Consider the following 22,042-nt stretch of genomic DNA (forward strand, 5'->3'; position numbering starts at 1 on the left):
GAATAGGGGCTGAGCCACTTCTATGCATCCATATAGGTCTTTGAGGACCCCCTCATTTCACTTTTAGCAGGAGATGAATAGAGTCTTCCCACTTCAGGTCAGGACTTAAGTGTTAGTTTAATGGAGGATCGATTTCAGAACTAAGAATCCCTTCAAATTCAGGTTCTTGTCCTTGACAAAACGGAAAATAAACTAATAGTTTCAGAAATGACTAAATATGAAAAAAATAGCAACACCAAGCACACTTTATCAAATACCTGGTAAAGCACATTTTGAAAGGCAACCAAGATGTTAATTTCAGGTCATATAAGCATTTCTTGCACTTGAATATTTTTCAAAGTACATTCACATCTAAAACTTCATCAGATCCCCTCAGCCTTCTTTTTTGATAATGACCCACATTTTAAAGTCGCTTCTAAGCATAAAAACAAACCAAAAAATTTTTATAAATAATTATCTATCAATTTCTTCTAAATAAAAACCCCAAAATGTTTATTCTTCCTCAGCTCTAGTTTACTCACTTTTCTAGTGAGCTTTTCTGAATTCTAACACTACACAAACAATTTCTATTTCTCCAGCTTTAGGGAAACCATGAGTCTTTTTTCTAACTTGTTTCCTTTTCATTCTTGCTCTGTAACCATGGCTTGTCCACTTAGCACACTTGTCCTTAGCACAGTGTCTTACACAGAAAATGTCTGTGTGGAGTCCATAGGCCTAATATGAATCTCCACCTTTGTCACCTACCGGCAGTGTGATCCTGTACAAGTTTTTTCTTCTGTAAAATGGAAATAATATCTGTCTCATAGAATTGTTTAAAGATTAAATGAGGTGTAAGCAAAAGGGACACAGCAAGCAGGCAGTAAATGTTAGCTGCTACCATTTGCTGGTTAAAAGAATGATCTCTTCTAACAGCGCTCCTTGCTGTTCATTTCACATGAGAGGCTTGTAAGACACAGCCATCTGTTCACTGTCTAGAACCTAAGCCCCATGAGGGCAGAGACTTTGCCTTATTTATTGCTATATCCCCAGCACCTATCATATGACTGGGACATGAATGACTGAATAAATGAATGAATATAGGTAATACAAGTATAATTTTACTGGTATTCTGATCTTATGGGTGAGGAAACTGTCTCCGAGAGGTCAAGTTGCTTGCATAAAGTCCCGCAGAGTTAGAGTGGGATTAAAACACAGTTCTCCTGCCTGGCTGTTCTTCTCTTTTACCATATCACCTACTAGGCCTTTATCTTATTATCCAAAAATTTAGGTGCAGTATCTAATTAGTTACCAAGCAACAATTTTCAAGGGCTAAAAATGATTTTTAAACTTTAAAACTTACCGTGGTATCCACAGCCTTGACTTTCTCCGTGGGAATGTGCTTTGGTTCAGGTTCTGTCTGTGACAGCACCACACATCCCTCAGCGCCTAAGGTAATGATTACCACCTGGCAGCCCCTTTTCAAGAGCACTAATGCAGCCTCCCCAGCATCTGCAGCACTGCCCACTGTGAGGCCAGTTAAAATCTCAGCCTGGAATACACAAAAGTCAACAGAAACAGTGGAGAAAATAAGTAACCTGGATCCACTTCCAGATTTGTTTTTCTAGAAAATGTCTCCCTTCTTTTTCATAACAACCAATGCAATGGGAACCTTGATGGATGTCGGTACAGTAAAATGAATAAAGCAATACCAATGACAACAAAAACTATAAAAGACATCCTTGGGACAACAGGGGAAATTTGAATGTGGCTTGGATATTAGATGATAGCATAGAATTACTGACAATTTTCTTAGGTGTGATAAAAGTATTATGGTTCCTCTTAGGAGACATATGCCAAAGTATTTAGGGGTGAAGGATCATTCTGTCTATAACTTACTCTCAACAACAACAACAACAAAATACTTTTTTCACTTACTTTTAATCAAAAACAAAGCTAAATACACACAGGGAGAGGAGGCGCAAATACAGCAAAATGTTATCAAATGTTTAGGTGAAAGAGCATCAGCTTTTCTGCACATATAATAATTTTAACAAAGAGTTAGGGGCAACAAAGAGAATTCCACCAAAAAAAAAAAAAAAAAAAGGAGGGGGTGGTGGAAGGAAGGTTGGAAGGGAGGCAGGAAAGGAGAAAGGAAAGGATCACTGCCAATGATTTGGGTATAAATTGAACCTGTAAGTTTGGCACCTAAGGGCGTAATTCTTCCAGGTCTCTCCTGGGCCACAGTGTCTCTTCTCAAATTTCCAGTTTTTGCTTTTCATGTGTGCAGACTATTCATTTCTTTTGTTTGTTTTTGCCAGAGAAGATGGAAGCAGATTAGGAGAGGTACTGACAGGCAGCCGAAAAAGCAATGACCTGGCATTCAGGAGATCTTTCCTGCCTCAGTCTTGTGAGTAGCTGGGACTACAGGCACCCGACACCATGCCCAGCTAATTTTTGTATTTTTAGTAGAGACAGGGTTTCACCATGTTGGCCAAGACAGTCTCAATCTCCTGACCTTGTGATCTGCCTGGCTCGGCTTCCCAAAGTGCTGGGATTACAGGCATGAGCCACCATGCCTGGCCCTCAGTGGTTTTATAGTGGCATCCACCAGGCACATAAGAGTCTCTAAACCAGAACCAGGTATTATATTGGCAATAGGGAGTTCCTGCTCTGTTGTTTCTGGGGCTACTGCCAGTCTAGTCACTAAGTGTCAGTGGTTGGCTTGGTTTCCTTCTTGGTCAGAGGCTGTGTCTTTGTCCTCCTATCTCCTCGGTTTGGGAGCCTTATATATGCTTCAGGCAGCAGGGGTAGGAGCTTCCTCCACCTTTTATTGTTAGCAGGGAAGCCACGGCCCAGCATGTATGGTTTCCATTGGTGGGCTTGGCTTCAGTCCCCTATAAGTGGCACACTTTTTGTGCCCATGACCCACAGTGAGCGAACTTCCTACCACCTCTGCCTGTTTCTGGGGCTATACAGCCAGCATATCCAGGGCTGAATGCTCTGTGAGGCTGTTCCATTTCTGATCTGTGGAGTTTTTATCTTGTTTTAGAGCTTGTATCTTTTCATTGTCTCCTTTAATATTTACATATCAATGGTTTGTGTTTGGAGCAGAGTATCATAAGTATGAATTTACATTATCACTGTGATTAGAGTTCATCTGTAAGAACATTAAGCTTTTAATGTTTTTCTTACTCCCATTAAGTTTCTGAGACCAATTTCCTTAAAGACCAGAGTTCTAGCTGGGCGTGGTGCCTCATGCCTGTAATTTCAGCACTTCAGAAGGTTGAGGTGGGCGGATCATGAGGTCAAAAGATCAAGACCATTCTGGCCCACATTGTGAAACCCCATGTCTACTAAAAATACAAAAAATTAGCCCAGTGCTGTGGCACGTGCCTGTAGTCCCAGCTATTTGGGAGGCTGAGGCAGGAGAATTGCTTGAGCCCAGGAAGTGGAGGTTGCAGTCAGCTGAGATTGCACCACTGCACTCCAGCCTGGCGACAGAGACTCCATCTCAAAAAAAAAAAAAAAAAAAAAAAAAGACCTGAGTTTTTTCATAGGCATTTGCTAAGTGCCAACAATGTGTAGGTACAGTGTAGCAGATATTATTTTCCAAAGATAAACATATTAACTTATATCATATCATACATCCTGGTTTCACACTGTGCCAATGACAATCTTCTATTAAGGGGTCGGGTACAAGGGTGGACCTTCCTGCTTAAATCAATGGAATGAGTCAGAAGTGATGCTGTGTGACTTCTGAAGCTAAGTCATAAAAGCCAACATGGCTTCTGCCAGATGTCTCCTTCTCTTGGGAAGCTGGATCTTGAAACCCAGCCACCATATTATGAGGAAGTCCAAGTCACAAGTAGAGGCCATGTTTAAGTGTTCTGGCCAACAACCTCATTATGCCCCCAGCCAAAAGCCAGCATCAACTGTCAGGTATGTGAGTGAAGAAAACTTCCAGCTCTCAGCCTCTGTGTCTTCCAACTCAGGCCCCGGGCATTGTGCAGAAGAGTCAAACCATTCCATCCCCTGTGTGAATTCCTGATGCACAAAAGCTGGGAGTGGCAATAAATAATTATTGCTGTTGTAAGCCACTACATTTTGGAGGTAATTTATTATGCAGCAATAGATAACTATATACACAGGAATAGCCATCAGGGATACAACAGTGAATAAGACAGATGTCTCTGACTTCATGAACTTGTAATTTAATGGGAAAGACAGAAGAATTGAACAAGTAATTTGAGCTGTGATGAACATTTGAGAAATAAATAGAGTGCTCTTCAAGTATCTAGCAGGAAAGTTTAGGACAGTTTAGCAGTTGAGGGTACTCTAACCTCTTATTGTGAAATGGTCACCATTTCCCACAATTCCTTCTTCCTAGCATGGTGGTTGCTCAAAAATATTGCATAACCTATTGTGGTTTGTTAAAATTAGTTTATTTGTAGCAGTCTTCTTTCTTATTTCCTCTATGTTTTGAGAGATGAAATTATCAAGAAAGCAGGTCAAGAAATCCTAGAAACCTTCATTTAACCTTTAAACCAAATGGAAAATTAGGCCGGGCAGTGGCTCACACCTGTCATCCCAGTACTTTGGAAGGCTGAGGTAGGAAGACTGATTTAGCCCAGGAGTTCAAGATTAGCCTTTGCAACATGGCGAAATCCCATCTCTACACAAAATTTAAAAATTAGCCAAGCATGGTGGTCCCAGCTACTTGGGAGGTTAAGGTGGGACGATTGCTTAAGCCTGGGAGGTAGAGGCTGCAGTGAGGCATGATGACACCACTGCATTCCAACCTGGGTGACACAGTGAGTTCCCGTCTCAAAAACAGAAAATGGAAATTCAACTTTTACAGTTCATTAATTTCTTTCTCTCCATGTTACATTCACTAATGTGTATACTTGCATCCCAATAATGGGAGAGAGCTTTGTTCTGATGCTTTCTGGATTATAAAAAGGGAGAAATATTACAATTTTCTTTCTAACAATACTTAAGAAAGGGTGGTACAATACCCTTTCTGATTGTACCAATTGATAGATAGTCTGTTCAGATGTACACATCATGACATGGTCTTCACAACAGAATGTAGCAGATCCTCCAGGAGTTTTACACTGATTAGGGTTGCCAGATAAAATACAGGAAGTTTAGTTAAATTTGAATTTAACATAACTGACAGGTAATTTTACAGTATAAATTTGTTAGGTATGTTATTTATTATCTATCTGAAATTCAAATTTAACTGGGCATCCTGTATTTTTACTTGCTAAACCTGGCAACTCTAATATAGTTCACAGAATATGAAATAATTAAAAGAGAAAACAAAACACCCATAGTGTGAGGGCAAGGAAGGGACTAAAATTAGCTGAGGTTTGATAAGTGCTAGAATATGGAAGTGACTCAGAGAATCCCTTTTTCCCCCCAGGATTTACTAATTTCCTTTTCTCCACACCCCAGTAAACTGAAAAAATCTGTTTTCACCATGCCTGAGAATTCACGTCATCAAATTGATGTAGTTAGTTCTGCCCCTTTGCTTCATCTACTTGCTCGAACTTTTGGTTTCTCACCGAATGACCAAAGCAATTCACCCTTACCTCACTTTCATTGCAGCAGAACACATTCGAGAGGGTGTAGAACCGGGGATCCAGGTCAGCAATGGCAGGGGCTGGATTGAACAATGTTTTCACTACAAAGGAATGGAAAAGGGGTTTATTATTGGTTTTCATTTTTAACACAGTGTATTTACAGATGTTTAGTAGGGAAAATCCCCGAGTTCATTTTTGTCTTCATCTGGTTAAATATCCACTTAGTTATGGATATAGAGAAAAGTATGAAATCTCAGTTTCCACGATAGCCGGCTACCAATTCCTTAGTTCTGTTTTCTCTACTTTGTACTTTACAACATTTCACCTTCCAGGAAAAACAGCAATATTACAGTCAACATGATTATAGAGTTAAGGTAAAGGCAACAAGAACATCAGAGAAAAGCAAAAATGCTGTGGCATGAAAGGACATGTGTGAATGTGAACAGGGTGGTGAGCATTTTTGTGTGTTACTTTAAGTGCTTGGTTTCAAGGCTAGTTCATAAATCCATTTTCCAGGGAAGAAAAAGAGCTGATAGAAAAGAAACAATGAAGAGTTCAGAATGTTCCCGGTGGGAATAGTAAGCACGAAGATCATGTGCGTATGCATGTTTTGTACACCTAGGTATGCCTCCCAAATATATCACAATTACTCCTGCAACATATGCACTTACACAAAAGCTTACATTCTTGGCTTTTGTGAGCAATCTGGGAATATTAAAAAAAAAGACTGAGAAAGGAGGAGGAATTCAATCAGAGGCTGGTGCTAGCTCAGACTGAGAGACTACAAGAGAAGGATAGATGGGAAGAGCAGACACAGGGAAATGAATACATCACAGCCATTTTTCAGAGGGAGGAAAGTGAGGTTCAGAAAGATGAAGTCATATGTCTAAGGTCATACAATGGACACAGTTAAGCTGGACCCCTACCCAGGGTTCCTCTGGGTTTAAGTTCAGAGTTTGGTCCACTCTAAAAAAAGTGGTCTCTCTAGGCTAGGACTCTGTCCACAGCAACACATACCCCAATGCCAATTAACAATATTTTAAAACACCCTTTGGTTTGGAACTTGGTAATATGTGATACACATGTCACCCAAGTTGGAATATGTAATGTGATACATGTATATATACATGATATATATATTTGTGTATGTGTATAGATATATATACACACATATATTTCAAGTCTTTAGAAATGACATTCATAGGAAGCTTCCTCTTTGTTATGGTACTTATTGACTTGAGTACTCAACTAGATTGGTTAGTCTTTTCTCAACCCAGGTGCACTGACATGCGTGTTAAGTAGTCTCATCGACTATAGACCCATAGTGTAAAATTCTCTAGCTGCAGTTCTCAGCAGTGGCTTACAAACTTGGGTGCATATCAACATCACTAGGAGAGCTTGTTAAAATACATAATTTTTAGGACTGACCTCAAACCCACTGACTCAGAATCTCTAGCGGTAAGATCAGGGAATCTGCATGTTCACAAGTTCTCCAGGTGGCTCTCACATAGCCAGCTGGGCACTAATCCATTCCACATTCCTGGGAAGAAGCTAATCAGCATGTGGCTAATGGAAACCATCTGCTACTTCAGCCTGGTGAGGACATCTAGTCTACTTTTGCACCTTCCTTGGTCTTACCTAAAATTTTGATTCAGTCAGTGGGTCTTGCCCAGTATAGGCTAATACTATTCCCACATTTTTGTTATTTTAGAATCCAGAATGTCTACCCACAGAAATTCTATGGTATATTTTTGGCTGCTCAGATTTTTGTATAGAGTTATTGTGCAGCTTAAATTAGAAAACGGATGTAAAAGCCCAGTGTAAACTCTAAAGTGCTGTACAAATGTAAAGGATTATTACTGTTATTATATTGTCCTTTACACATAGCCCAACACCTCTGCCTGTCTACCCATCTCTTCTGCCTTCTTCTGGAGTTTATAGCCTGGCAACAGTATTGCTCATTGGTTCTCTCACTTCTCAGTGGTCTTAGAGATGTCAGTTACACATAAAGGATCTCATTGTCCAGTATTCTAACACACTCACTTAAACTTTTTAGGTTTTCAGGACAATATATCATTCCCAATGTTCCTCAAACATTAAATGGAAACAACTGCTCGCCTAGTGTGATCCTCAAATCTACATTCATCAGCATTTGAGCACAGGTTAGAGCAAGCTACCAGTGTGGAACAACATGGTAGGAGCCATTCTTTTTTTAATTTTTATTTGTATTTATTGTACTTTAGGTTCTGGGGTACATGTGCAGATCATGCAGGTGGAGCCATTCTTAAAAGATCCATTTTTTCCTGATCCTGCAATTCCTTTTCTAAACCCATCCTACAGAAATCATAGGCATGCAAAGATGATATACAATGTTGTTTGTACAGCTCTTGTTTGCAACAGGAAACACAAAAAGAAACCTACACATTTATCAAGCGGAATTAGTTTAAAACCTTATGACATAAGCCAGGCTTGGTGGCTCATACCTGTAATCCCAGCACTTTGGGAAGGTGAAGCAGGTGGATCACCTGAGGTCAGGAGTTCAAGACCAGCCTGACCAACATTGTAAAACCCTGTCTCCACTAAAAATACAAATATTAGCCGGGTGTGGTGGTGTATGCCTGTAATCCCAGCTGTTCTGGAGGCTGAGGCAGGAGAATCGCTTGAACCTGGGAGGCAGAGGCTGCAGTGAGCCAAGACTGTGCCACTGCACTCCAGCCTGGGCAACAAGAGCAAAACTGTAACATACATGTCTGATGTAACACACTACAGCTGTTAAAAAGAATAAAGTAGATCTCCGTTTGTCAGAGAAAGAGTTCTATAATTTATTTATAAATGAACAAGGCACATTTGCACTGCCCACCTACTCCACCCACCTCACCCACCTTTTTTGAGATGGCTCTGTCACCCAGTCTGGAGTGTAGTGGTACAATCTCAGCTCACTGCAACCTCCACCTTTCAGATTTAAGTGATCCCTGCCCACCAGCTTCCCAAGTAGCTAGAACTACATGTGCCTGTCACCATGCCTGGCCAATTTCTTTCCCTCCCCTTCCCTCCCCTCCCCTCCTCTCCCCTCCCCTCCCTTGCCCTGCTCCCCTTCTCTCTCTCTCTTTCTCTCTTTTTGTGTTTTTTTTTTGGAGGTTTTGTCATGTTGCCCAGGCTGTTCTTGAACTCCTGGGCTCAGTGATCCTCACACCTTGGCCTCCCAAAGTGCTAAGATTACAGGTGTGAGCCACCATGCCCAGCCTACCCTCCCTTTTTCAAAAGAACAAATAACAAACATATATAACTATATATGTATTTACATTTTCATACTTACATAGAAGAAAAAATGTCAGAGAGGTTACTCACTAAGTTAATGAGCTACAGATTAAGTGCTGTATGCAAAGACATCGCTCTTAAAACATATAGTATCTTACATCAAAAAACAGGTATACTATGAATGAAATGATATAACATCTGAGTTTTGTTTTAACATAATCCAAGGTGGCAGTGCGGGGTAGGGAGCCATGATCAGGATACAGATAAAACAATATTGGCCATGTGTAATAAAAACAAGCAGTGGGGAAGACTCACTATTCAATAAATGATGCTGGGATAATTGGCTAGCCATATGCAGAAGAATGAAACTAGACCCTTATCTTTCACCATTTACAAAAATTAACTCAAAATGAATTAAATATTTAAATGTAAGACCTTGAACTATAAAAATCCTAGAAGAAAGCTTAGAAAATATCCTTTTGACACTGGCATTGGCAAGGAATTTTTGGCTAAGTCCCTCAAAGCAACTGTAACAAAACCAAAAATTGACAAGTGGGACTGAATTAAACTAAAGAGCTTCTGGACAGCAAAAGAAACGATCAATACAGTAAATAGAAAACCTACAGAATGGGAGAAAATATTTGCAAACTATGCATCTGACAAAGGTCTAATAGGCAGAATCTATAAGGAACTTACACAAATCAACAAGCAAAAAACAAATAACCCCATTAAAAAATGGGCAAAGAACATGAACAGACATTTCTCAAAAGAAGACACATGAGTTGCCAACAAACATATGAAAAGTTACTCATCATTTCATTCATCATTAGAGAAATGCAAAGTAAACCGTAATGAAATATCATCTCACATTGGTCAAAACAGCTATTAGTAAAAAGTCAAAAAACAACAGATGCTGTTGAGGCTGCAGAGAATGTAACTTAGTTCAGCTCCTGTAGAAAGCAGTTCGGAGGCTGATTCTCAAGTAACTTAAAATAAAGCTACCATTCAACTCAGCAATCCTATGCCTGTGTACACACCCAAATGAAAACAAATCATTAAACCAAAAAGAAACATGCACTTGTATGTTCATCACCATGCTAGTCACAATAGCAAGGACATGGAATCAACCGAGGTGCCCATCAATAGTGGACTGGATAAAGAAAATGTGGCACATATACACCATGGACTACTCTATAGCCATAAAAAAGAATGAAATCGTTTCCTTGGCAGCAACACGGATGGGGCTGGAGGCCATAATCCTAAGCAAACTAACAAAGGAACAGAAAACCAAACAGTGCATGTACTCACTTGAAAGTGGGAGCAAAATATTGCACATACATGGACAGAAAGATGAGAACAACAGATACTACAGAGTGCTGGAATGGGAAGGGGCACAGCTTGAAGAGCTGCGTCTTGGGTACTATGCTCCCTACCTGGGCACAATATTCCTATGCAACAAATTTTCATATGAAGGCCCAACACTGTGGCTCAAACCTGTAATCCTAGTACCTTTGGGGGCTGAGGCAGGTGGATCATCTGAGGTAAGGAGTTCAAGATCAGCCTTGTCAATACGGTGAAGCCCTGTGTCTATTAAAAATACAAAAATTAGCTGGGTGTGGTGGTGCATGCCTATAATCCCAGCTACTTGGGAGGCTGAGGTATAAGAATCACTTGAAACTGGGAGGTGGAGGCTGCAGTGAGCCAAGATTGTACCACTGCACTCCAGCCTGGGCAGGCAGAGTGAGACTCTGCCTCAGAAAAACAAAACAAAACAAAAAACAAACAAAAACAAAACAAAAAAAAGTCTGCATGTATACCCCCTGTATCTAAAATAAAAGATGGAATTTAAAGGAAGAAAAAAAAACCTGGCCATGTGTTGGTAACTGTTGAAGCTAAATGATAGTATATATGGATTTAGCATACTATTCTCTGTATGTCCACATATAGTTGAAATTTTCCACAATAAAAACAAATTTTAAGGAAAAATTACATTAAAATTTGTCTCAATTGCTAGAATAAGGAATTCTATAATTTTATTGTAAATACTGTTTAAGAATCAATCTTATTTGCCTGTACTTTACTGAGGGACAGCATTCTTCAACAGTAACAGGATACATAGGCTTAGAGCCTGACTAGTAACTAAATTTAGGGGAAAAGTGTAAATGCCATTCTTCTCAGTTTGTGCTACCACAAATGAGCATAAATATTCTACCATGACGAAAGAAACATGAATGAGTACATGTAGTTAATCAAAGAAGAATGCAAATCTGTAACAGACAAGGTGGAAAACATGATGTCATCCTGGGAGCAGGCAGAGCTAGAGAGCACAGAATGTACCACAAAGTAACTTGGAGTTCAGAGGTGACTGGCAGCACCCAATAGTAATTATTATTAATTACAATGTCAGATGGACTAAACTCTTAGTTATCTTAACTGCATGTTAATAGACAGCACAATAATGTCAGTAAGGAACTGGTGAGGCCCAGAGGAGCACTTGTATAGGTTAAAAGGCAGGAAAATGAGGCAGAAGCTCTTTATGGTGTTGCCATGGAGGGCAGGGGCTGGACAGTTAGGAAGACCCTAATAATTTGCTCAAAGAGACCAGGGAAGAAAATCACCCTAAATGGAGACACTGTGAGAATACTAGGATACTAAAAATACTGTCTTTGCTGAACATTACTCCAGAGGCTCTTTTCTGTAACTTGAGCAGCAAAAACACTCAAAACTTGGGCTATGTGCTGGATAATGTCATTGTGAAAGTCCAGATGGCCAGACCAGAAGTTTCGCTTGCCAAAGGCAGAAGGACTAAAGTGGCATTAAAAGATATTTTGTATCATACTTAGAATTTAACTTTGGCAATTTTACAATCTCAATTATTTATCATTGTTCGTGTACTGTTCCATTTGTTTGGAAATGGATATAAAGACCAGAACCAACATGCATAATTTCATCACAAGCAGCTGCAGCACTGGCTCTTCAGTGGGCTTACCTCCTAGCATAATGGCCTGGTGAGGATGGGGGCTATACAGGGCTACTGATTTTTGGTATTTTAGCTGCTATGTCTTTAAAATCAATGCTTTCATTTTGACAGAGACAGAGAGTTTTGAGATAGTATATCAAAGATCTTTTCCTCTAGATTATCTTAGCTGTTACATTAGTATAATCTAGTTACACAATGTGTTTAATTCAAAATTCACTACTTGTAAGCAGTAAAAATGCAACCATGATTATCATAGACGATAATGACGATGATGACTTTATCATCTTTCTTGAAGATGGAATAATGCTGATCAGCATATACACAGCTTCCTGGGGCAAAGGGTAGGGTGCTCAGCGCTCAAGAGATCATTAAGCTCTGCCCACTCTGCTCTGGGATCAGTCCAAAGTGACATGAAAGAACTCTGAGAGCTCTCAGCCCAATTCTGGTTTTGCAGAAGAAGAAACTGACGTCCAGAGAGAGGAACTGATTTACTTGACTGAGATACCCCATTTGCTGATTGATTATGAATTTAAAACCGTATTTCATGATTCCCAACTCAATGTTCTCCTTTCATTATACCACTCTTCTTGCATATGAGAATGATGATGCATCACACACACAAACACACACACACAGACACACACACTCACACAGACCCTCCTCATGGAATAGAATCTAAGCTGCATCTGGCTAGTATCTACCAAAAGGGACCAGCTGGCCACCTGACTGGAGGAGTTCTGAACAGATGACTGTGTGTGATTGTGTGCATGTGTGTACGTGTGTGTGTGTGTGTGTGTATGTGTGTTTTCTATTGGGGTCATAGTGCTGAAAATACTTTAGAGCCTCTTCTGTTTCTTGAGCAGCAAAAACACACAAAGCTTAGGACATGTGCTGGACAGTGTTAACACTTACGGACTTCACTTTTCTAGAGATACTCTTCATAAAGGCTCAGTTTGCTGTAATCAATGGATTGTGGGAGTTTAAAGAGTGGTCTAGGAGACAGAACTTGGGTCGTAGAGTCTGAAATCCTGGTTTCCTCGACTTAAAGTGTGACACTGGTTGAACAAATTACTTAATCTCTCAGTCTCGGTCTTCTCACCTTTAATCTGAGAGAACAATGCCTGCCATATCTTTCACATGAGGTTTTTCTGAGGATAAAATGTGTAATAAAGTACTTTATAAGCTGTAATGTACATGTAAATGCATGGTATTACTGTTTGTGATATTATTATATAATAACATTCATGCAGAATTAATACCTAGGCATGCTGGCTCTTAGTGAAAGTGTGAAGTAGGTCAAGTGGTCTGTGACCCACCGTCACCTACCCACCTTCCTGCCGCCCCAGGTCCTCCAGCTCCCAACTGGAAGAGCTGCATGGAAGGGGATGGAGGAAGTCTTTCTGGACCCCACCCAATGACAGCCCCAGGGTAGGCTGCCTGCCCCTTGGGATTACTCTAGTCTCACCTGTGAAAGGTTAGATCCTCAACTGTGGCTGCTGTACCTTTCTCTCCTCCACAAGCTGGGTAGGTAACAGGCAACTAGACTAGGACAGAGGAAACAGTGATCTCTGAGCAGCAAGGGATAGTAGGAAAAAAAGAGAAGTTACACAAGAATATGCTTTGATCTATACAAAGAAAGACAAGAGCAGGAGCAGGGTGGCACACTGTATTCACATCACTCGGCTGAGATGAGCACAGTGCAGAGAATGCGTACCATAAGCATTAGACTTTACTGTGACACTCTGAGAAAATGCAACCAAATGGGTTTTGGCTTAGAATTCTTTTTGACAGCTTCAAGTCCATTAAAAATACACTAAATGTCAGTGAAAATTTACCACAGCCTGTTGTTTTGCCAAGAGGAAAATTTGTTAAATCAGGATGAACATTTAAAAATTCTCCACAAAATCATTTCAGTGACTTATTTTCCATTTATTTCTATGTAGAACACTATACACTTCGGGAGAAATCACTTATATAAACACACACACACACACATACACACTGTTCCTTTTCTTTTTAGTTTTGGATCTTGAGAAAAAGTCAATGTGGTTCTCTATTTTATTTTTTTTTAAAAATCACAGAATTATTGCCACAATATCAAGAAGTCCTCATGTTAGAGTGGCTACTATTTATTTTGATTTTTTTAACCAAATGATGCTTGATCAGGATATTATCCTAATTTTAATTTAAAGATAGTAGATGGAAGAGAAAACGTTGGGACTTACCAACATGTACCACACTATGCTTGCCATCATATTTTATTTTATTCCATCCTTAGAGCAATTCTGCAGATAAGAGTATTTCTATATGCATTTTACTGACAAGGCTCAGAAAAATCAGGTAATTCTGCTAGGACCATGAAGCTGACAAGGGACAGAAATGGGATTCTAATTTAGAAGATGCTTTCACCACTAGTCAGTGTTAAAAATGAAGCAAAAAAATTATCTGGATTTTTTAAAAGTCTGTTATTTGCTGGAGGCAAGAGAAGAGGAGTGAATGGGAGAACAGATGAATCAAGATTAGCTACAGGTTGATAACTGTGGAAGCTGAGTGATAGATTTCATCATACAATTCTGCCTGCTTCTGTAGGTTGGAAAGTTTTCAAAATCAAAGGTCAAACAAAAGAGGCAATGTCAATGGACACTGATAACACAGAAAATATTATATATAAATAATCTTTTGTTGTCTATTGAAAAGATGATAAAATTTTACAAAAAGGAGAAAAAAACTATCTTCACTTCCTAGAGATGTTTATCAAAAAGTAACTGGGCTGCCCCAGTTACTTTTGTATGTATGTATGTATGTATGTATGTATGTATGTATTTGTATGTATAACATGCAGCTTAACCTCTGCTTCTCAGAGTAAAAAACATTTCAACACCTAAAGTTAAAGTGTACTTTGAACAAGGGGCTGCTTCAGGGATTCTAACTCTGTTTGTACCATTTCTGCCAACTACATTGAAGAGTTATATTGAGGGATCTCGGAAATGCTACTCATTTTTTTTTTTTTTACCCTGTTTGTACAGTTTTCTAACATTATCAAGAACCACAAGACTGTGAATCTAACAGATGGAAGGAAGAATATTTTACTACAGAAAGAGTATTGCTTTGCTTAACTTAAAAGGTTAACTTTAATTAAGACAGCGATAAAAGCTTTCATAGAAAGAATGACAAACATGTGTAATTACCTCCACTCCAGCGGGCCATTGTTAGGGCTTCCAAAGAAGTCGCTGGAGTTATTTCAAGCTGGCAGACCATGACTTTGGCTCTGCTAATGATATTGGCAGCTGCCCTCAGGTCCTCCGTATTCAAAAGTAAATTTGCTCCAGCCACTATGACGATGATATTCTGGCCTATAAGGAAATTCCACCTATTTATATCAAAACTAAAAAAAAGCCAAGCAATGATATTCTGCAGTGTTATTAATACAATCACCCTTGTAAAGTTATTATAAAAAATGTGTTGTATCAATTTTAACATTTCTAGGTTATTCAGCTAGAATTCTGAGTTCCAAATGTAACTTTTATATCTCTGTAAGACTCACATTATTCTGATCACCTTAAGTAAAATCTTAAAAAGATTTTCCCAATATTCTTATATACAAAGAATATTAGTTGAGAAATGACATATAGCATACTTTAAAAAGAATTTTTTTTTTTTTTTTTTGAGATGGAGTTTCAGTCTTGTTGCCCAGGCTGGAGTGCAATGGCACAATCTTGGCTCACTGTAACCTCTGCCTCCTGGGTCCAAGCAATTCTCCTGCCTTAGCTACCCTGGGATTACGGGCATGTGCCACCATGCCCAGATAATTTTGTACTTTTAGTAGAGATGGGGTTTCTGCATGTTGGTCAAGCTGGTCTCAAACTCCCGACCGCAGGTGATCCGCCCACCTTGGCCTCCCAAAGTGCTGGGATTACAGATGTGAGCCATTGCGCTCAGCCAAATATTTCTTTTGTGGAAAATATCTGGTATATGTATGTGGTTGCAGTTCTGAATCCTAAATGACAGATGCCATAGAGATGAATATAAATAGGAATAAACTTGTGTGACACTGTAGAATGCAAGCAGTTCGTATCCTATGGTATTCTAAAAAGTGATTCTGTCAATCAAAACACATCTTAAATATCTAACAGACAGAAAATTGTGATATAGAAGAGAGGGGATATCTGGCCTATACTGTAATGAACCAAACAGAAACAGAACTAAGGAATTTTTTTTTTTTTTTTTTTTGAGATGGAGTCTCCCTCTGTCATCTAGGCTGGTGTGCAGTGGCGCAATCTCAGCTCATTGTAACCTCTGCCTCCCGGGTTCAAGCAATTCTCTTGCCTCAGCCTCCCGCGTAGCTCCATCACATCCGGCTAATTTTTTCTATTTTTTTAGTAGAGACGGGGTTTCACCGTGTTGCCCAGGCTGGTTGCAAACTCCTGAGCTCAGGCAATCCAGCCACCTAGGCCTCCCAAAGTGCTGGGATTACAGGTGTGAGCCACTGCGCCTGGCCCTGATATATTCTTATTACTGGGACCCGCTGTCTATAGTCCCACCTAAATGAGAGAGGGTGATGGTGCATTTCCTCTGTAAGGTGAACTCTTATGAGCTGTGCTGCCAAATATGGTAGTCATGAGCACAAGCGACATATGGCCATTGAACACTCGAAATGTGGCTAGTCCTGGCTGGGCACAGTGGCTCACACCTATAATTTCCAGCCCTTTGGGAGGCCAAGGTGGGCAGATCACTTGAGGTCAGGAATTCGAGATCAGCCTGGTCAAATGGCGAAAACGCATCTCTACTAAAATTACAAAAATTAGCCAGGTATGATGGTATGCACCTGTAGTCCCAGCTACTGGGGAGGCTGAGACATGAGAATCACTTGAACCTGGGTGGCGGACGTAGCAGTGACCTGAGATCACATCACTGCACTCCAGCCTGGGCAAGAATGAGTAAGACTCTGTCTCAAGAAAAAAGAAAGAAATGTGGCTAGTCCAAACTGAGGTGTGCTTTAAGTAAACTACAAGTGGATTTCAAAGACAGTACAAAGGAAATAAGGTATAAGGTATAATATCCATTAATTCTTAACATTTTAAAAATTAAAAAAAAATAAATTTTGGAGTCTCGCTCTCTCTGTTGCTGGAGTATAGTAGCATGATCTTGGCTCACTGCCGCCTCCGCCTCCTAGGTTCAAGCAACTCTCCCACCTCAGCCTCCCAAGTAGCTGGAATTGCAGGGGTGTGCCACCACACTTGGCTAATTTTTTTTTTTTTTTTTTTTTTGCATTTTTAGTAGAGGCGGGGTTTCACTATGTTGCCCAGGCTGATCTTGAACTCCTAACCTCAAGTGATTCACCTACCGTGGCCTCCCAAAGTGCTAGAATTACAGGTGTGAGCCACCATGTCTGGCCAAGATAAAATTTTGATTATAAACTAAAATGATAATATTTTGGATATATTGGGTTAAATATATTGCCTAAGTTAAATTTACCTGTTCCTTTTTACTTTTAAAAATGTGGCTACTAGACAATTTAAAATTCCACATGTGGCTTGCATTTTATTTTACATATATATATATATATACGTATTTTTTTTATTGCACTTTAGGTTTGCATTTTATTTTTATTGGACAATACCGATCTGGAGGAATGAGTTGTAGCAGGCATTTTCTGTGCTCCAGGTTGCTTATGCTGATGTTGTATAGACATGACCTAAAATCACCTCTCAACACAGAACAAATTCTATTCTCTCATCTTACCACAGATGTGTTTGTTGGCCATGAGGAAGACTTAATAAAGTGAGGATGGTTCAGCATAAACCTAACCTCAGTCCTGGAAAAATTCAAAGAACCACTTGCTGAAAGACTGCATCTCCCCTTCAGTGACCTCATTCTCTGTTGGAGTCAACTGCTGCTTCCATGTTGCTGTCTCCCAGATCCAAATTTTTGAACTGGCCTTAGCTGCTCAGCAATAAGCCTAAGACTATAACTGTCTGATAGACAATGCCACATGGCTAGCTTGTTCATGCCTCAAATTTAACTCACCAAAACTAAACTCACTACTTTATCTTGCAAACTTGCTCCTTTTGTTTAAAGGAGCTGATTGTCCCATCTCTGTGTATTTGTCCTAATTCTTCTATTACCACCTATAGTCTTGAGGGCATTACTGTACATGGTAAACAAGGCAAGGTCTACCAAAGTAGACACTCAGCACACACTATTACATTATATCTTTGCATGGAAAACGCAGATTTTGATTCACAGATAAGAAAGAGAACTTGAGGATATTCCTAGAACAACAACAACAACAAAAAAAGAGGTTTAAGACAAGGAATGAGCTGTTGTTGGCAGGAATAGTTACTTAAAATGTAGCTTAAATGAACACAGGCTTTCTATAGTTAGAATGAAAACTCTTATCTACCACCTCTAGGTGAAATATATTATTATTGCAACTTGGAATCACTAAAGTTGAGTTAAAAATACTGTATTTTATGTGAGAAATGATCTTGCAACACTACATTATAAATAAAAGACACATTGTGACAAATCCTTATTTAACACAATGCACACTGTCTATAACACATGAGGTTCCGTCCAAGGTGCCCCATGAAATGATTGGTCCTTCTGAATATTGATTCTGATTTTTAAAAAATCTTATGTAGGTGTTTTTCGAATTAAAACAGTTGGCAGAAATTATGAAAACTTGACTTGAAGGTTGTTATTTTATATATATATATTTTTTTGGGGGGGGCAGAGTCTTGCTCTGTCGCCCAGGCTGGACTGTAGTGGCACAATCTTGGCTCACTGCAACCTCTACCACCCGAGTTCAAGCGATTCTCCTACCTTGGCCTCCTGAGTAGCTGAGATTGCAGGCATGTGCCACCAGGCCTGGCTAATTGTTTTTTTGTATCTTTGGTAGAGGCAGGGTTTCTCCATGTTGAACTGGCTGGTCTTGAACTCCTCCTGACCTCAAATGATCCACCCGCCTTGGCCCCCACTAAGTCCTAGGATTACAGGCATGAGCCACTGCACCCAGCCATTGTTTTCATTCATTCATTTGTTCACTCATTCATTTATTTATTTAGAGTCAGGGTCTCACTCTGTCATGCAGACTGAAGTGCAGCGGTGGGACTGTGGCTCACTGCAGCCTTGAACTCCTGGCCTCAAGTGATCTTTCTACCTCGGCTTCTCAAAATATTAGCATTACAGGTGTGAGCCACTGTGCCAGGCCCAATTACTATTTTAAAAGGTAAATGTTTCAACCATGGCAAAGCCTTGTGGCAGACTTAGTTGTATATGTAGACTTTTGAGATTTGATTGCCGTTGAAACAGCAGGCAAAATTGAACACTAACGATAAGTTAGATGTAATTAGTTGCTGCCATTTGCTCAGAACATATTCTATAAATATGACTCATCAAACTTTCTTTGCACCTATTTACATTTATTTACCTAGGATAACTGAAATGACAGATGAATGCCTGACTGCTTTTAGAGACAAATGTCAATTAAAAGTTTACATGAAGGGTAATGGGGACATTAGAGCATATACATAGCATTTTGAGGCAACTTCATATATAGTGGGTAGACAGTTTTGAAAATTGTCTGAAAATTGATCTGAATGATCAATGTGAGAAGTATAAATAAAGGGAAACACATTTATATTTGGATTGGAAAAAGTATGTTTTAGGCCTTGGAGTGGTGGGTATAGTAAGAGGTCCATAGAATCATGGTAAAAATAGATGCTTCCGATCTAGCTTTGGAAATAAACTGTCTTATGAAATGACACTCCAATATGCAAAACACTTACCTTCATTATTGACAATTATAGAAGCAGTTCCTGTAGCAGCATCTTTAGTCTGATATGTAAATTCTGAAAGAAAAAAGAAAATTACAATCACATGTATACAGACTGGCATGGATAATTTATTTTAACAATTTCGATACAACACTAATACTTGGAAAAACTTTTTAACCTTTAACCATCTGGAATGATAAAAAAAATAAGTAATTAGTGCTAATTTATACCCATCATTTATACAAGAAAAATAGACAGCTTTATATTTAGTTGCACCTTTTCTCTGCATTAGTAACAACCTACCAAACTGCTTCTACTTTCAATTCCAATTATTCATAATTGTATACATATGCATTTTTCTAGACCAACACACTTACGTTCTTCATTGAAAGGAATGTCAGAGTTGAGATAAAAAGTAAAGGTCAAACCTATAAAATGAACTTGTCTGATTATTTTCATTCTCATAAGCTTGGTATTTCACCAAGAATCAAGGTCTGGCATATAAACAGAAGAAATGCTGACCAGGCAGCCTTTGGTAGCAGCAAAGAGCCCTGAACTGGAGTCAGAAGATCTTCATTATAGTCCTGGCTCTAGCTCCAACCGTGTGTTTTTGGAAAAATCACAGAACATCTCTGGCCTTCAGTTTTCTCTTCTGTGAAATAATGGTATCAGCCTCTATGGCTTCTAAAGATTGTTTCTAGCTATAACGTTCAATGACTTTTCTTCTAACATGTTCTGTGAATGCAGCACCTTTTTCTCCTTGTCATTTGTCACATATCCATGAGATAAAGTTTGTAAATTCCTACAATTTTATTCCCATCTGGAGGAATGTACATGGAAGAATCAACCAAAGGACATTTAAGCAAGAATGGACAAAGCCTGTACATAAAAATTCTCTGGCCAACAGGGGAAGGTCTACTAATTCTCTAGATTCAATTTTTTACATCACAAAATCACAGAAAAAAAGCTATAAACACTAACTTTAAAAAAAGATGGGAATTTTACCTGTAGAAATATCATTCTGTTTTAAGTTTTCTATATAATCATTGCCAAAAGAATCTTTGCCAACCTGTACCAAAGAAATAATGAATATTAGATCTTTTATAGTTAGTAAAATGCTAACAATGTAGTTTTTAGAATACTTAGCATTTTAAAAGGGCATATCTGCACAGTACTTTATAAACATTAACTAATTAATTTTCTTAAGATGCTAGGCTTGATTGCAGCCCATAGAATTGTTACATAATAATGTTTGACTTATAGCCTATTTAAAATGTGAAGTACTTAATGAATGTCACTCATTAAGTCAATTTCATTTTGAGCTGTTCATGTGATAATTCCCACGGAGATGGAGTTGTCTACCATCTTCAACCCTCAATATTTATAAAGAATCTTAGCTGTTTGTACTTCACTGTAAATATGAGCATCCTTGTCATGACTTGCCTCATGTTCCAGATCTTCTTATCTTCTCCTTTGACACTGACACGTGGGGGCAAAGAGAAGGAAATTTCAAAGGCCCCAGCTAACTTGGGTAACTTGATATAACGGAATTCTGTTTTTGCATCCTAACATCTATTTTGTTAAAGGTATTTCAGTTTTTCCTTTGGACACCCATTTCTGTCCCATTCTATAGACAACGTGATTAGGTTGAACAAGGGACCCAGGCCTGATTAAAAAGTGTGTTTCTTGTAGTCCCTGCTACTTGGGAGGCAGAGGTGCAGTGAGTTGAGGTTGTGCCACTGCACTCCAGCCTGGGCAACAGAGCAAGACTCAAAAAAAAAAAAAAAAGGGTGTCTTACCAAAAAAAGGGTGTCTTACCACCCTGGCCACAGTGATGGGTTCATGAATGGGCATGTGACCTAAATTAGTCCAATAAGACTCAATCCTGGGACTTGAAACTACCAGGGAACACAAGTTTTCTTCCCAGTAAGATCGCTGGCTGTAAAATAATGTAAGCCTGAAGCTACTGGAGCTCACCACGTGGAGATAGCTAGAAAGAAAATAAAGAAACATAATAGAAAGCAGGAGGATGGCAGACACAAACAGACACAGACTCCTAATGGACCCCTAAGCCTCTGAAGCCAGCTCTGCCATTGGGCTTTTCAGTTACATGAGGCAATACATTATTTTTTAAACATTTATTTATTTATTTATTTTTGCTTAAGCTATTTTGAATTGGGTGTCTATTGTCTATTACTTAAAAAGCCCTGACTAGCTTCAGACCGGACACAGGGACTCACACCTGTAATCCCAGCACTTTGGGAGGTGGAGGTAGACCGATTACCTGAGGTCGATCACCTGAGGTCAGGAGTTTGAGACCAGCCTGGTCAACATGTCTCTACTAAAAATACAAAAATCAGCTGGGTGTGGTGGTGCATGCCTGTAGTCCCAGCTACTTGGGGGGGCTGAGGTAGAACTGCTTAAATCCAGGAGGCAGAGGTTGCAGTGAGCTAAGATAGTGC

General features: G+C 39.3%; 1 protein-coding gene across 6 annotated transcripts in view; it reads right to left on the reverse strand.

Moving 5' to 3' along the window:
- RBKS (ribokinase) overlaps positions 1-22,042 on the reverse strand; it is a 98,725-nt gene that overhangs the window by 37,054 nt on the left and 39,629 nt on the right. For all 6 annotated transcript variants that reach the window (XR_001830142.2, XM_017545675.2, XM_017545677.2 and 3 more), the window contains exons 3-7: positions 20,586-20,649; positions 19,593-19,655; positions 14,991-15,155; positions 5,574-5,665; positions 1,340-1,528 (exon numbers count right to left, since the gene is read on the reverse strand). Coding sequence is in view for 5 of the 6 variants with exons in the window: in XM_017545675.2 (XP_017401164.1) it covers positions 1,340-1,528; positions 5,574-5,665; positions 14,991-15,155; positions 19,593-19,655; positions 20,586-20,649 (573 nt within the window). In the remaining variant the exon portion in view is untranslated. The remainder of the gene's footprint in view (positions 1-1,339; positions 1,529-5,573; positions 5,666-14,990; positions 15,156-19,592; positions 19,656-20,585; positions 20,650-22,042) is intronic.

This window comes from Cebus imitator, unplaced genomic scaffold, assembly GCF_001604975.1.
Source record: "Cebus imitator isolate Cc_AM_T3 unplaced genomic scaffold, Cebus_imitator-1.0 Scaffold180, whole genome shotgun sequence".
NCBI lineage: Eukaryota > Metazoa > Chordata > Mammalia > Primates > Cebidae > Cebus > Cebus imitator.